The sequence below is a fragment of the Rhea americana genome, unplaced genomic scaffold (assembly GCF_003343005.1).
Source record: "Rhea americana isolate MKP2758 unplaced genomic scaffold, rheAme1 scaffold_109, whole genome shotgun sequence".
NCBI classification, from domain to species: domain Eukaryota; kingdom Metazoa; phylum Chordata; class Aves; order Rheiformes; family Rheidae; genus Rhea; species Rhea americana.
The window spans coordinates 594,599-611,799 of NW_028185139.1; the positions used below are offsets into that span (position 1 = coordinate 594,599).

Genomic DNA, 17,201 nt, shown 5'->3' on the forward strand with positions numbered 1-17,201 from the left:
TCTTTTCTCTCTTTACGCCACAACCAGCAGCAAGTTCTTTGCAATACAGGGWACAACATGCTTGCCAGAAATCAATGTGAGTTTTAGAACAGTCTTAAAGTTAGGGGGACTGCATCACCAGTAGTTTAACTTGGAAATAAGCAGGTAGCTGAGACTTCATATGTGCCAACTGATACGTGCACTAATGATGTGCTTTCAAAAAGTCCATTTCCTCTTCTAAACTGGGCTAAATTCAAGCTTTTTGTAATATTTCTGATTTGTTCTAATGATAACTCTTTTCCTCCGTTTTTCTTTCCTCCATAATTCTTGGTCCATTCTTAGAACAGGCTTTCAAAGAACGGTCCGGAAGCATCATTTGCCTCTTTCCTTTCATAGAAACAGTTTTACTGTTGTTCAGATAGCCTGTAGATTTTTATTGAATACAGCCATTCAAACTGATTTAATTCTAAAATACGAATTTCRGTTTTCTTAACTAGATTAGTTTTCCTCCTCTAAGGCTTCATATTTAAATAGCTGTTATTTGCTGCTCTTGTCAGTATTTTGTATCTCTCCTCTTCAGAACAAGCTTCACTGTATTTTGTGCAGCTTGCTTAAATGCCTTCAGATGTCTTGGCTTATGTTCTGTAGTACCTTGAGTTAACTGTATTCTCCTGTATCTTCAACAGTTTAGGTCCAAGTCTTTTAAAACATTAATTCTTTGTAACTGGAACTGGCTAAAGACTCTGGACTGATGATCTGATGTTATCTAGCTCTGCAGAAATCTGTTGAAGCTATGTTAATTTACACCTGCTGCAGATCTGTGGGACACCTACTTGGGAGTGCAGATGGGAGACTCTTCCTATTAGATTTGTCTTCCTGCACTGCTGCTGAACAGCTATTTTCCTTTAGAGGAAATAATATTTCTCCTAGTTACAGGTTTCTGTGTATCCTCCCAAAAGGGCTGCTTGGTTCTAATCAATCTGATCTCATATATTTCACTCTATCCAGACACACTCTCTCTCTGCTAAAACTGCAGTAGCTTGTTAGTCCTTCCATTACATGGCAATAGGTTTCACTGACAAACTTTTCCCTCACCAAGTATATAGTTTTAATACAATTCTCTGTCACTGCCTTGCATGAAACAGCTGGTTAGAGCGCTGAGTCTGTGCTATTCTAGTGCAGTGTCCTGTCTTGCCTGGCTTGGGGGTGAGTGTCTCTCTTGTCCCTTATGACAATCTCTATGCACACAGCTATGCTCTGGAGGTAACTTCATGCTGCTGTCAGTACATCTGGCAGCAATCAGTACCGTTGTTCTAGGCCCAGCCCCATTGGCTCTTCTGACATGTCTGATGGCACAGCTTTGGGTGCAGTGTAGTTTTGTATYGGAGGTTAGCTCTGCAGGGCTGTCTGTCTCCTACCGCTCATGGCGGGGGAACAAACGCCAGCTCTCTGGCTGGTTGTAAACTCTGTAGGAGGCTGTTACTGGTCTATTAGACCTTGTCATTGGGGGATGTATCAGTTCAGTATAGGTATTCTGTGCATCCGTATTAAATAGCATGTCATTTACAAATCTGTTGTTTTTTTTCAGCTAATAATTAGGTAATATGAATGGATGATGCTCAACAAGAAAGGTTGATAGTTGGCAGTATTTGCTAGCCCAAAAAGTTGGGGAACTAACAGATCTGTTACAAGTTACTTTACGTCAGGTTATTAACCTTTGTTTCATGCCTCTCCAAAAGCATCCCCAAGGTGCAATCAGTTTTGAAGCTTAGCTTCTCTATTGTACTCCATCTGGGCTTTTCTAAATATCTGACTATATTTATGCTTAGCTGCAGACACAGGTGAAAGTTCCCCTACACCCAATATAGGGTAGAAATCTCCATACAAAGTTATTTCAGAGCTTTCACAGCAAATCTCTTGTAGCTTTTTGCATTCAGCTTGTGTTAGACTTGCATACAGCTGGCTTCACAGTGAACAAATAATATGAAACTTAGATAAGTAGTAGGTGATATACTCAGTTTCCTAGGTTCTCCTGTCCTTGAGCTGAAGCTTAAACCCATTGTTTCAAGTAAATGTTCGTTTGACCTGCAGGGTTTATGGTGAATATTGTTAGAGTCCAAAATGTCTCTGTAACATGTTCAGTTGGACTGGAGTCCTTTGCATGCTTTTGCATTGGGGAAACCATTTGCCTGCATCGTGAGGTAGCAACGTTACGTTGCTAGTGGATTAGCAAAGCAAGAACTTCTAAAATAAATCAATGGATAAAATGCAGGCAGTGAAGACATCACTTTTAGTGGTGTTACTCTTTTCACTTTTGGGTAGGAAGCATCTTGTAAACTCTTTGCCTTTGCCCCTTGGTAATATTAGAGTAAAGTTGAGGCCTGGAAGAGAGTGTCTAGACTGTATCTAGAGGAGATCTTCACAGCAGCTTGTTCTGTCTTATGAACAAGAATTATTTCATTGAGATTGCCCCTTTAATGGTCAGCCCAAAATGTGTGGTTACTGAAGTGATTCAGGAATGCCTCTGACACAGGAATKATGTTAATCTTTTAATCAGATGCTTCTTACCTTATTTTTGTGTTGCTTAAATATGCTAGTTTAGTTTCCCATTACAGTATGTCTTTGTTTATAGGAAGACTTCTCAGTAACATGTACTGTCCTTCTGACATCATTCTTTGATCCACAGAGATTAATATCAAGTCTCAAATGTTTCCATTCTTTGGTGATTCCTATCAGRGGGAGAGAATTGTTTCCTAGAAACTGGACAAGGAATGTTGCAATGGTTTTGTTGTAGTGAAATCCCATTTTAATTGTTTAAATCTTCATCAGATTGACCTACAGAAGATGCCACTGGGAAAACTGAGCAAGCGACAGATCCAGAGCGCGTATTCCATCCTTAATGAGGTTCAGCAGGTGAGCATGAAGCAGATGTTAGAGCAAGGRGGGAATTCAGAAGTTGTTCTGGACTTAAAGGGGTGATCGCTGAGGGGGGAGTGGAGGGGTGTGTGTGTGTGTTAGAGATTGCATTTCTTTTGCATAACTTAAAAGATAACAGGGCAAGGGTGCACAATTTAAAAAGCCTTTTTTATATAGAAAGTTAAGTTCTTGGTTTGGATAAAGATCTGTGCTATTAGGTAGACTATTTGGAGAAGAGGGCATGGTTTCAATATGTTAGTAATTAGTTCTCTTCACTGTTGTAATAGTTTGGGCAGCATTTGTATCTTTTATGCTTTCTAGCACAAGCTTGAGGCTGAGGCAAACTTGCTACTGGCATAAATGGGAGTTGAGCAAAAGGAAGCCAGCGTCTTGATCTAGTAAGAAGCTGGTGGTGCCACCCCAGAGAAGTCTGTCTGAGGATGAGAGTACAGGTTAAGCTGAAACAGGGAAGGATCTGACTTGATGACATTACTGAATGTTATACATCATGACCTGACCTGTAGATATTAATGCCTAAACTTTTACAAAGTGTATCAGCATACCCTTGGGATCCCAGGCAAGATATAAGTACAAAAAGTTTTTCTTGAATTGTTAAAATGGACTGGAACCTGCCTAACACATGCACCTATTCATATCTAGAAGCCCATCTTCTGCCTTKCAGAAGGCATAATCCTCATCATATTTTCTCAATATCAGAAATCATTTCTGTGCAAGTATTATGAATTAATATGTGAAAAACAATTTAAGTATTGCCCCTTTTAGTCTTACAAGTTTCAGCATTAGAACTGTTTGCTGCTTCTTTCCATTAGTTTTCGCGTATCTTGTATGTATCTATTGCTGTGGACATCTTTTCTGCAGTACTCAATGTTTTCATTTGCTGYGTATTGTCTTGTCTAGGCAGTTTCTGACAGCGGTTCTGAATCTCAGATCTTGGACCTCTCCAACCGCTTCTATACACTGATTCCTCATGACTTTGGGATGAAGAAACCACCTCTCCTAAATAATTTGGAATACATTCAGGTATTGACTGGGAACAGTATGTTGATTGTAGGCAGCAGGTCTAATATCARACATCTAATGCAAAGAATTCCTGAGATTTGAAAGGGGTGAATAAATTTGTTATTCTTCAGAATACTTTATAATTTATATTCTATATATTAAGATATCTACAAGAAATGTATTTTATTATATATAACTCCTAGTATTACCAGAGGGCCAGTAAATAAAAAAGTTTCTTATCTTGCAACTAAAATTGTCACAGAGGATGTTTAGTCACCTTTTGAAAAGAAGCATCTCTTGCAATCTACAGAGACTCTGGACTAAACTCACCTTCAGTGTGTATTGGGTGTAACTCCTTAGCTTTCCTCTGGGGCAGAGCTTTGATTTCAAAGCCAGATTTTTTTGCTGTGCRTTCATTTATTCATTTTTCTCTTTTYACCAGAAGTGCTGAGATGCTGCAACCCACGTTGAAGTCATTGGCAGACCCTAAATAGGCTTCCTAGTTTCTCAGCTGCCATCTCTCTATCTAAATAAGTACTGCAACTTGAAAAATCTGTCCTGAGTATTGAAGGCTCCCATGCTGTTATTGCATAGCTTTGCCAAGTGGTAGTTAGAACCTAATGAAAGAGGGGAAAACTGATAGTATAATAGGGAGTTTGGAGGAAGGGAAGGAAGGAAGGAAGGAATAGTGTCGTAAAAGCTAGATAACATTGGAAGGAAACCCTGTCCATCACTGAGGCTAACATTGATGGAAGATTTTTCCACCAGCCTGGCTGTACATGTGGTAGGAGTTCTCAAACTGGCAACTTGCTGAACTTTATTATTATTATTATTATTATTATTATTTAGCAGCTTCAGAATAAATATCAGATGTCCTCTGTTTGAGCTCCTTGTATTAACCAAACTCTCTTGTTTCTCTGGCAGGATGACTGTAAAACTTAGTGTTGTTAGATGGCACTGCTTTGCCAGTGATTTRCACATGCTTTTGTAATTTGGGGTGTTCCACAGATCTTGAACATTTCAAAGGCACAAATGAGATAACTTCTTTAAATTATTCAGGCTAAAGTGCAGATGTTGGATAACCTGCTTGATATCGAGGTTGCCTACAGCCTTCTCAGAGGTGGAAATGAAGATGGAGATAAAGACCCAATTGACATCAACTATGAAAAGCTCCGAACTGATATTAAGGTAAAGGAAATGAAAGGGATGACCATAAATACAAACTGATGACCTGTTAGTCTGGAGTGTAAGAGGTCAGCTAAACTGTTAAGTGGACATACTGGTCCAGCAAAGGGCCACTGAGATGATTAAGGAATTGGAGCCTCTGATGTATAAGGAGAGGCTGAGAGAGCTGGGAGAGAASGCTCCAGGGGGGCTGGTTTTTTATACTGTGAGGGTGGTCAAATGCTGAAAGAGGTTGCTGAGAGAGATTGTGGAGTCTGCACCCTTGGAGRTATTGAAAACCCCACTGAACATGGCCTTGTGCAACCTGTTGTAGTCRATCCTGCTCTGAGCAGGGGGGATGGTCTAAACAATCTCCAGAGGYGCCTTCTAATATCAACCATTCTTGGATTCCAAGAGCTCTCTCTCACAGCTTCTCCAGCAAGGAATAAATTTCTACCTAAATGATACAATACAGAGGAGGCTTACACTTGGGAGTCACAAGCTTAGGGTGGATATCCTCAAATATTATAGGCCTGCTAGCTTGTATTTTAAAGGAATTTTTCTTATTCTACTCTCTGCAGGTTGTTGACAAAGATTCAGAAGAAGCCAAGGTTATAAAACAGTATGTGAAAAATACACATGCTGCTACTCACAATGCATATGACCTCAAAGTTGTGGATGTAAGTTTTGGAAGAATGGGGAATACTGAGGTTTTATTATGCAAAAATTTACTTTCATAAGTTACTTGTTTTGAGGGGTTCTTTATTTTTAGTAGCTTTTCAAGTTTCTCTTGTTGAAAGAATGGTTTGATAGATTAAGGATAGTAAAAGCATGGGCAAACAGATGAGTCTAAGCTCACCAAGGTGTCTTGCCTTTGGGGTGCTTTAACTGACCTCARAGAAAGGGTGGAGGGAGGGGATTGTCTTTTAAAGCTGAGGTTTAGTTCCTAAAATGATTTTCCAGAAAACTACTGTCTCATGGGAATCCCCTAGGGAAGGTGGAGGAATAATCAACAAGTACAATATCACCGAAGCTAGCATGACATAGCAGATTGCAAATACTAAATACTTTTCAGATCATTTTTCCTGGCAGATTAATTTATATTCGTGATTGAGTGATTCATCTGCTTAGTTGCATGAAGGTAATGTGGTGTTTTTTTGTTTTTTTTTTTACTTTCTCTCCTATCCAATTTTGAACTGAAGATCTTCAGGATTGAACGTGAAGGAGAAAGTCAGCGGTATAAGCCATTTAAGCAGCTTCATAATCGCCAGCTGCTGTGGCACGGTTCCCGTACTACCAACTTTGCTGGTATCCTCTCACAGGGTCTCCGTATAGCTCCTCCTGAAGCTCCTGTGGTACGTGAAGCAAATGCCTTCTCTGACTTTCATCCCTGTGGCCATCTGTGGCCACCATCAGAGCATAAATATGAGAGTTTTTGGGTGAGGAGGACCTCAAGTTATCCCTGAACATGCACATACTGTTRAATGTCAACAGTGACTGCTGACCAGTGTCTGCAAAAGCTTTTCACAGCTTTGTTCTCCTGGGAGTCCCCAGTGGATTCAATGCTGCCTTTATATTATTAGCCTAATCTTTTTTATTTCTCTCTCTCTCTCTTTCTCTTTTTTTCCCTTTTTTTTTTTTTTTTTTTTTTTCCTTCCCTCCTTTCTTTGTTGCTTCCAGACCGGCTACATGTTTGGGAAGGGTATCTATTTTGCAGACATGGTATCCAAGAGTGCCAACTACTGTCACACATCTCAGGCTGATCCCATAGGTCTAATACTTCTGGGAGAAGTTGCYCTTGGAAATATGTAAGTAACTTGTGAAGAGCATTTGCCAAACACATTAACTTACCACAGTAGACAGTGATGCTGAAATAGCAACCCTTTTCTTCAGAGCAAAGCATTTTTTTAAAAAAAAATGAGGGGGTGGGTATGCTTTTTCTTTTTTTTTTTTTTTTAAGCAAGAATTATTTAGGAGAAAAGTCAGTGGTGCTGGTATAGAATGTTGTATTAAATGCCAATATCATTGAAATTGGTAACTGAGATGAAGGAATGCCGCAACTCTAATAATGCTGATAATGCTGTGTTCCAAAATAGTAGAATTTATATTACCTTTATTATTAACTCACTRTCACTATAAATTGAAGCCTGAAAAAAAGTGTTTTTTTACCAAGATGGCTTAAAATGAATGTAAAATGCTGTTATGTGTTCTTTGTGCTGTCTAGGTACGAGTTAAAGAACGCTTCTCACATAACAAAGTTGCCGAAAGGAAAACACAGCGTGAAAGGTAAGCATTAGCTATTGTTACTGGTAATCTGTTATTCACAACAAACTTCTACCTTGTAGCAACTGCTTAGTGAAAAGAACTGTAGTCATTTCATAGCTGTTCTTTCTTCAAGAGTTTGCATAATTTGCCTTACAGTTGCATCTGTATGTATGTATATAAAAATGTGTTTTTGTATAGAAAATAGTGCACTAGAAAGCATAAGAAGGAAGTTATCAGGTTGCCTAAAGTTCAGGATGAGAGTTTCATTTGGTCTTACATAAGAGAATAAGTAAGGTGCATTCTCCAACTTTTTGCTCGCTTTCAAAGTGACAATACAGTGTATTTTAGAAGAAAAATGAGAAATTTGGTAGATCAGAAGAATAATTGTTTAGCTTTCAAAGAGCTCTAGAGGCTCAGAGAGAAAGGAAAGGCTAATAGTAAAAGTTCAGATGGGACAGCTGTTCTCATTACATTTCTATCAACAAAAAGTATTGGTATGTTGCACTGAAAAAGATGAGAGAATAGTTTTCTAAATCAAGAAAAAATGGTAATCGTGACTATCTTCTGTTCAGAAATGGAAGAACAGTAATATTCAATRAGTGGCTTTTCTCAAACTATTCATTCTGATAGTCTTGAAAAATCAGATGCCTAAAATAAAATAAAATGTGACTTAACATCTTTTACRATGCATACTACTCGCACTATGAATGCCAAATCAGATTTGTATTATTGAGTTTAGAGGATAAGAACTAGTTTGTTTTACTTCCTTGAAAATGTTACARTGTGCATGTATTCATTAATGGAGCTAGGATATGAGAACTGTAAGGATAGTCTGATCATCTGTTTTGTCTAACCTGTATGATTAAAGGAAAGTAAAATTCTGGCTTTTAATGTGGCAGAGTTACTACTACCACAGCTATGGTTTTGCTGAATTGAATAAATATTCTCTATCCTTTGCATTTTTTTTAAAGATACTTTTGCTCTTTGTTAGCATTTGTCAATACCAGCGAAGTCATTTGTTTCGTGTAAAAAGTCTATATTTGCTTCTAGACTTGTAACTAATGCTTTTTACCTTTCTAGGCTTGGGCAAAACTGCACCTGATCCCACAGCCACTACCACCTTGGATGGTGTAGAGGTTCCCTTAGGGAATGGAATTTCAACAGGAATTAATGATACCTGTCTCCTGTATAACGAGTATCCTTTGCTACTGTGCTGGCTGCACTGTGTCTCAGTGTCACTGAGTTTAGCAGTGGCAGAAAGTGTTTTGTTTCTTTTAAGTCTCCTGTGGAGTACTCGGACAATTTAGAGTCTTTTTCCCAGGGGAGGTGATTTTAAAACTTCACACTTTGTCATGCTGCAAAAGAGGAAACAATGCATGTAGCAGATGGCTGTTTGTGTTGTTTGCCAGTCCCTAACAAAGCCAAATGTCCTCTACTTTACAAAGAAAAGGGGATGGGGACAGGGAGACAGACCAAATGATGACAGAAAGCTCTAAATAAAAAAAAAATAGGATGAAGATCAAAGGGTTGAGAAGGTCAAAGGGAACTGGGCGGGGGGAGCATAGAGTAGAGCTAGCCATTCCAGGCCTCAGTGGGACTTACCCTGAAGATCAGAGTAGCTGGGAGATGCTGCCCAGTAGTGCCTTGCCCAGATACGTGTGAGGCCGAGAGAGAGGGAACGCAGCCTGCGCTTACTTGTCTCTCCAGCCTGGCTTCTTCCTCTATTGTTGTGGCTGCCCAGCTTGGTCAGGAGGAGATGGGGGGAAAAGGCTCCAGGGCTGGACGAAGTCGCACGGTTTCTCCTGAGTTCCCCCAAACCCTTTGCAAATATTAAGGTAAACCTCAGAGAGGCCATCAGAGGYGTAGCCTTTAAGCCTCTTTCTAGGYAGTTTGAAGTACCCCCAAATTAATAAATTTACTCCATATGCATAGAAGGTCATGAGAATAAATAATGCCTAAGATCCCAAATCAATCTTTGCACTGCCAGTGAAGCAAATAATCCATTAATACAACCTCTGGGTGGTTTAGAAACTGATTTTTTTTCCTTGGTAAATTGTTGTTGTCTTACAAGCAGTCTTGGCAACAGAACTTAAGGCAGTACTGGCTTTAGTCTTGGATTTTTTTCAGTGCAGTATCTGTCTTGGGCAGGTGATAGAAGATAATATAGTTAACTATACCTAGTTTAAATAATCCACTTTGTAATACATTGTGCTTAATGAAGATACTTTTCACCTAACTTTGGGGCTAGAGGTAAGTTTGTCGCCTAAAGCATTGAGAAACAGACAGGCAAGTGGAAATGTCTTCAAAAGAAACATAAGTGCAGTGCAGTCATAAAATGTTCCTGCACTGCCAGTCAYCTTAGAGCTCCTCTGTGTGATTTCAGTTTGGGTTTCTTCAGATGGGGAAATTAAGAGGAAATTAATGACTTTGTGCTGGAAAATAGCAACAGACCTACCACTAGAAGCTGAGGATTCTGGGTCTGGAGACTACTTTGCTCCACTGTTCAGATGGAGATAGAGAGGAGGACATTGTGCATTATGTCTCTGGCTGACAAAAGTACAGCCCATATTGAAGTCGGTCCACTTGCTTGTCCCTCAGATTTCCTGCTGCACTAATTCTCTTACATTTGTTCCTGACTATTGTATAAAATACTTTCATGTTCAAAGAAGGTCAAGTTTACAGATTCCTAGTTTGAGCTGTTAGGCTCACTTAATTGCACAGGCATCTGTATGCTAACTTAAGTTCAGAAGTGAAGTTAGACTGTGTTTAAAGGGTTGGAGTTTGGGGGATTTTTTGTGGGTTGTGTGTGTGTATGTGGGGGGGATTTCTAGGGGGGATACAACTTGTGTTGTTAATCTCAACATCTATATTTTGTTCTTTAACGTTCTTCCCAGATATATTGTGTATGATGTTGCTCAGGTAAATCTGAAGTACCTGCTGAAACTGAAATTCAACTATAAGACATCACTCTGGTGAACAATATTTAGAAGCCCTGTTAGAGTTATACTGTAGTTAYGCTATAGCGTTGACTTCTGACATGCTTAAGCATTGACTTCTCTTATCAAGATATCAAAAGAGCTAAACTGCAGAAGAAGTTACTAAATCCTGTTTAGTACAACACTTAGTGAAAGTTTTATAAAAATGTGTGGCAACACATGGAACTGAATTCTGATGAGAATGAGTACCTGGTTTTGTTTATACCACTTCTAGTTTTTGTGCTATCAAGTGTTTCTTTTAATTGACCAAACTGACCAAGAACCTCAAGCTTGTGTTTTTAGCCAGAGGTGGGCAATAGCAGGAGAAGGAACTTGAGGATATTTGCAGATGTTTGCTCTGTTATAGTTCCCTCTTGTTTAAGATACTTTTTTCAGTTTTCATTTTGAATAAATGTTAAATGTGCATTTATTTTGAGGTAAAAATAAAAGCTAATTTCATACTAACAGCTTTATGTTTCAAAACTTCCAAATTGTTTTGATTAAGTCATGATTTAGATGTATTTGGTGGAATGGTTTTAAACATGCCATCTCTTTTTGAAGATCAGATGCCAAATATTGCAATCTGTAGTTACATTTCAGCAAGTCACGGTGAAATGAGAACTTGGACTTTCCACTGAGACTTCATCTGTCAACAGTTGGTATGGTAAACATGGAAAATGAACTTGTGGCTGTTTTAATTTGATGTTAGCCCCAATAAACCTCCTTTGAACACCTACCTTCAACATGATGTAAGTTGGTTGTTGTAGACCAAAGTCCTAACAAATYTGCAAGTTGAGCTTTGGCAGAACAGGACAAACTTTGCTTGCTTACTGGCCTGGAGTGAGGTATGGTGCCACTCTGTGAAGTGATCTTGAACTCGCTCTTGAAATGTCAGTGGAGACTAGTTTCAAAGTGTACTAATGTGGGTTATTTTTCTCTTAAACCAACTCACTTGCGATAAGCCATTGAGCAATATGAGAAGACTTTACTATAGAGTGACCTGAGTTTTTCTCTTTAAAATTACTTCCCCAAACCACACACRTTTTCCCTCTAGTTGCACAGGACGAATTGACTAATCCCCAGGGACAATTCTGTGTGAGTAGTGCATTCAGTCTCTGCTCTGCTAGGAAAGCTTTCATCTTAAGATGACTCTTTGAGCTCAGACTGCTGCAGCTTCAGGTAAGGTACRTGGAAAGAGCAGATCTGTTTCCTAAAATGTTGTGATGACCTTGTGCCTTTTGAAAGAGGAGCTCCAAACCAAAGTAGTTGTTTACAGTGTAGCTGTTTCCAGGACACTTGAAGAGGAGGATGAGAAGTTGTGGATGGAGAACAAATTGGATGTCAGAGAGAAGAAAACATGGAAGGACTAGGTAAGTTGTATGACTTGAACAGTTGAACAGAAAATAATCAAATGATGCTGGTGCTCATGGCTTTGAGAGAAAGTGAAAACAGTGGCCTTTGTCTTGTGGTTCTTCAATAAAGTTTAACCAGTGACTAATGATCACTTCCAACAGAAAGTTGTCTTGTTCAGGCATTTAAGAGTTGAGTGTAGTTTTGTCAATCTCTGGGAAAGAATGTGAGAACTGGTTCAGTTCAGTTGTGAAGTAGCATTTCTCTTTACCCTCAAAAAAAGGTTCAGTTCAACTTGGGACTAGAAATTAAAAGCGGATTCTTATGATGACCCCTCTTTCACCCTGTATACCAAGAAAAGCTCAAAGTGCCTTTTCGCTCTGAGACCRTTTTTTTCCTGCCCTAGAAGGTAGCTATAAATGTTATGCTACAAAGTTGTATAAAGAGCATTTCAGGATGCTTGTATAACTCTCAAGTTATACYTGCATTACAAACAAGTATCTCCAAAGTTGACTTCGGCCTAGCAAATGCAGCAGGAGAAGATACAGTGGGATAGGGCTTTCTGAAAAGGTAACAAGTACCTTTCGGGGACTGTAGGAAAGCCCTGGTGTGCCTGGCCCTCTGCGAAGCCTGGTGCTTGTTCTTGTGCCAGGCAGGCTGATGCAAATTCAGGGTGCTGCTTCTCCTGCCAGCTTGTCTTGACTGGAAAGTAGGCCCACTCCTGATGAAAGCAKACCCTGCTACTGTGAACTGGTGTTCAAACAGCCTCTCCCCAGGGCTTGGCTGAGAAGAGCAGCTGATARGAACAACTGAAGGCACCATCTTAGGCATATGTGCACAGAGCAGAGCTGGTTGATTTGATATTCCCATTTCTGTCAAAGCTGCTTCAAAAAAATCAGTTATTCGGGACATCAGGTTGCATGATTTCCTCTGAGTTTCTGGAGGAGRGGTGTTGAGGAATGACTTCTGATCTAAACTCACTTAGGAAGAAGAAAAATTAACATCAGAAACAGCAGTGTATAAATATTGAAAGCTATCTTTTAGTGTGACTGGGGGCTCTGTTGTATGATGGCTGGCAAGTATTAAGATAGATGATACRTTTATAATCTGAATTAGGTAAACTGAAGGAAGCCAGCTTAGGTTTACTAATTGAAAATTGATGTAAATTGTCTGTGACTTGCCCAAGTTCACACATTAAATGAGTTACTGAGAAGAAATAACACACACTTTCTAATCAAAGGAGAGGGAGAAGTTTGTTTARATGTGGAAATGACCTTTTGGTACATGAAACCATCCTGGTACTGGAAAAAGTCATACTCCTGCTCTTAAGTGTGGAGTATGGAACTGTTGAGGTCTTTCCTTCAGGCTTTGCTGTTGAAAACTGTTCCAGACCTCCTTCATTTGAGTTTTGTGAACTTAATTTTCTGGTTAAGTGTTTTGGCTGCCAATTTATATCCCACTTAGTTTTTAAAAAGTATTAGACTTTTGCTTAAATAGCTTTTATATATGCTATGAGGCATCTACCTTGGTCTATTATACTCTCATTCCTTCTGTTATGTCTGTGGGATTTTTAAAAGGAAAAAAAAAGGGGGGTTTCCACACTTGTGGAGTACGTGCATCTGACCAAGAGCTTGTGTGGCTTTTTACTTTCAAACAAATGCCAGGCTACTTCTCCAGAAACTTTTATTCTGTAGATGCAGTGACATCTACATTTCTTGCATAGCAAGAAATGCATAGCATAGCTGAAATAATGTTGYTGAGGCAGTTTTTCAAAGTTGCAGAGGATGTAGGCAAAGCAAAGATTTGTTGTGAATCTTTGGTAYGGAGCAATTGGTCATGTTAAATTCCCTAGGCACTGAGGTCTTTGTATCTACTGACTTGCAAGTAAAATAAGGGAAATAGGATATTGTCTTCCCCACCTCTTAATGAAAGAAAACTGTTTTTTTTATATAAAAATAAGTTCCAGATACAAGGATCATGGCTTTTCTGGTTTTATCTCAAAACTACTTTATATTTGGGCACTACCCTTTGAAGGTGTTTCAGGAGGCTTTACTTTATTAATATGTCTCTCTCCAATTTTTGACAGCTCCGCTTAATGAATTGTGCTAGACTCTACAGTGCGTGCTTTCAGCTGTGCTTTYACTCAAAAGAGCAACTTAAGCACGGGGAATCATATGTGCCACTTCCTAATTCYTTTTGTTGAAATAGAAGAGGAAGAAATGGTTTGCTGAGGTTGTTCTGGGAGCAGATAGTGCATGTTGGTGCCAACRGCTTGTGTTGTCAGTGTCCACTGGCAGCTGTCCTTAGTGCCCATACTGGATGATGGGGAAGGCGCTCAGGTGGTGTRCTCTTGTCCACAGCTTGCTCACAGCAAAGCCTTGCGCACAGATGTCAGTCTAGGGGAGGTCCCAGTAAAGATGGCTTGCTGTTTTTCATTTATTTTGGTGTGGAGATCATTGTATTTGGTGTGGAGCATGCAATCCATTAGGTGTTTTTGGCTTGCTTTCACAGAACATGTGAGGTATGTGAGTACAGTCTGAAGGTGAGAAGCCTCTACAAGCAAAAGGAATTTGGCTTCCCAAGCAGTGAAAAGAAACTGCTGCTTCCTCCGCTCTTTGGTACAAATCATAACTGCATGATGCAAGTGATGAATACTGCAGGGCTAGGAGACTTCAGGAGGACGTGCTGCAGTGCCTGGAGGGCACACCTGTGGCTTCCGACAGTTCTCTGTGCTTTTCTTTCTACTGTCAGTGCCTGCCTAGGGGCAGGTGAGAAAAGGACAACTAGGTGTCTCCTGTCTCTGGGCTGTATCATTATCTGCACTGTGTTAAATGAGGTTCTGAATGGATTGATTTAAGCAGGTGTTGTAACCCATGACTGAATGTCATCCACAGTAACCGAGGAGAAAATGGGAGTCTCCAAGTGTATTTTGCAGTGTTTTGGCACACACCTTTAGAGCAATTGCCTAACATGACCCTGTGGGAAAGCTAATAGAGTAAAGCCAATTTARAGAGTCCTCTTTCATCTGCATGAGGCAGGTGAGTCAGCAACACCTAATGACAGGTTGTTAACAATGAGCACAGATGTTCTTGGTCATTGTATCAGTCTAATTGTGCCATTTCCATGTCACCCAAGTGTAAACCGCAAATTTGCCAGATGATAAAGGRCGCGGTTAAAGCTTCCTGTATTTGTCTATGTATTGTCAAATGGCACTGGATACAGCTTTGTCAAAGTGTACGTCTGTGTAAGGGGGAGAGATTTGAAAACAGCACGTACAAGAGAAATAAAACCCAGAATACAAAAATACTACAACATTTGTGAAAGGCTAAAATGTAAAAGATCCATTATAGCAGGAATTGTTATTATAYAATGCTGATTGTTACTCTTTAATCACGTGAGAGGTAACAGCTTCTGCTAAATATTTTCTGAATGCAGTTGTTGGAATGAAATGCATGAGTATCTGGTGTAATACTGTTGGGAGCTTAATTCTACCTTCTGACCTATAACTTGTAAGATGATCAGTGGGAAGTGTTGAAGGGGAAAAACACCTCCTAGGTTTTTTGTGTTTTTTGTTTTTGCCTTTTTTTTTTTAATAACAAAGTACAAAGATGCCCTGAAAGGCATTTGTTTTTCTCACAAAGATCTCTGTTTGCTTTTCCTTCTAGAAATTCAGGCTGTAAGTAGTGCTGCAAAATGTGATTCTGTTGTAGAAAACTTGTCTTTCCTCCCCCTCATCCCCCAGAAAATTCCTTCCCTTGGCGAGAGCTCTGGCATCAGGGAGCACTGAGCAACTGCTGCTCTCAACACAGTGAGACCTGATGACAAGGTTTACAAAGCACAGCAGTAAAAATCCCAGTAGTGATCAGTGTCTTCCATCGACTGGCAGGCTCACTGTTGCCGCTCTTAGCTGAGCATTAACATCTAACTCTTGGAACAAGGGGAGTTTAGCTAAAGTACAGAAAAAGTATTAATATCGTTAGCATGTCATTGCTCATCCAAGCCTGTAAGGTGTAGTTGATATCAGGCCTCCTTTTGCATGGTGGTGATGCCTTTAATAAAGGGAGAAAATGTACAAGGCTTAATGCTGTGTAGTTTGTCTTTGATGCGGCAAAGATGACTTTTTGTTGCTTTTGTTACTAGTTTTACTATTATGCCTGTACTCCTTTGCATCTATCTCACTGAAGTGTCTTAAGCCCTTTTGGGGTTAAGGGGAAGGCAGATTCTGTTAACAGTCTTTCAAAATGACTTGGAAAATAAGGTGGAAATGCCTGCTAGGCTTCATGTCTCTTTCTCTCTTTTTAAACACACACGCAAACCCCCACCCTCTAACAGTTCTATCTAGTCCATAGAAAACCCTGAGGGAATTTGCAAAGGATTTTACTCGGTATTTTTTCCCCCTCTTGGAAACTCACTTTTTCCCCCTCTTAAGCACAAGGGCAATATTRTGTGTTTTTGTTTTTGTTTGAATTGTTTAATAACATGACCTATATCCAGCTCCTCTCAACCCGCTAGAGTGTACCAGTCTGCTGGGTTCCTTTATTAGCAAATGCAGAACACAAAATCCACACTGCTGCATGTTGCAGAATTCCTGGTTTCAACTAGCTGACTTTCCCAAGGTGCTTTTAAAGAGATGCAAACAGGTAGGCAAACCAGTCCATTTACTATCACATACTGACTTTGCTTGGACTAAGATGTACTGTTAATTTGCCTTGAAATTCAAATTGAGTTTTCTTGTTTGAAATAAAAATTGAATTCTGGGTGGCAAAGCTTTGACACTAGTAACTGTAAAAACACTACCTCTTTCTAACTCATGCAARTAAGTGAGGCCTTAAACATGAAGGGGCTTATGGCTTATGATCTCCACGCTTATTTCTTTATTCAAGAAACAGATTTAAAATCCACCTTGCTGCAGAGACTAAAGGAGACCACACAAGCAAAACCACCTCCCTGGCTTGCAGGAATTCAGCTAGGACTGTGTTACAGGGCAGACCAAAAGGACTTGGTTTAGTGACAAGCTTCCCCTCGAGTTCAGCTCTTGGCTCTCCCCACAGCACAGCTGTCTGGGTGACAAGGAGGGAGACCTTGACCTTCATGCAACAGCCTCTTTGAGCGTTTCCTGGCACTCGGGAAGAGTGCTATAGAGCAGGAGCTGCTTTTTAAAATTTTTTGATTTTCTTGTTGCTTAGAGGTTGTCCTCATCTCACCTTTGCCCTCCTTTGGTTTTATCTATAGGACAACTAGCCCTGCTGTCCTAGGAAAACATTTTTCGTACGGTGCCGAGGGAAGGCTGAGCCCTCAAACACGGCGGGACATTCGCTTCGTGGAGGAAGGTGGATGAAATGCTGGTGACCTGTCTCAAAAAACTGCAGCCCAGGACTGCGACGGTGGAGCGACCCTTGGACCCGCGCTGCCGTCCCCGGCGCCATCCAGGAGCACAGCGGCCCCCGCGCTGCGCCGTCCGGCTCCCGCCTCCCCACACATGCACACACGCAGCGGCGGGAGCAGCACCGCCCCCCTCCCCCCGCCGCGGCC

At 40.2% G+C, this 17,201-nt stretch overlaps 1 protein-coding gene across 1 annotated transcript in view; it reads left to right on the top strand.

Annotated features, from left to right (window-relative positions):
• The window catches only part of PARP1 (poly(ADP-ribose) polymerase 1), a 28,499-nt gene extending 17,715 nt beyond the window's left edge, over positions 1–10,784 (top strand). Inside the window, exons 14-22 of the mRNA XM_085311483.1 lie at positions 2,809–2,892; positions 3,814–3,936; positions 4,975–5,103; positions 5,661–5,759; positions 6,282–6,434; positions 6,760–6,887; positions 7,304–7,365; positions 8,425–8,539; positions 10,239–10,784. Of these exons, the coding sequence (XP_085167609.1) occupies positions 2,809–2,892; positions 3,814–3,936; positions 4,975–5,103; positions 5,661–5,759; positions 6,282–6,434; positions 6,760–6,887; positions 7,304–7,365; positions 8,425–8,539; positions 10,239–10,320 (975 nt within the window). The 3' untranslated portion in view covers positions 10,321–10,784. The remainder of the gene's footprint in view (positions 1–2,808; positions 2,893–3,813; positions 3,937–4,974; positions 5,104–5,660; positions 5,760–6,281; positions 6,435–6,759; positions 6,888–7,303; positions 7,366–8,424; positions 8,540–10,238) is intronic.
• Positions 10,785–17,201: the final 6,417 nt, after the last annotated feature.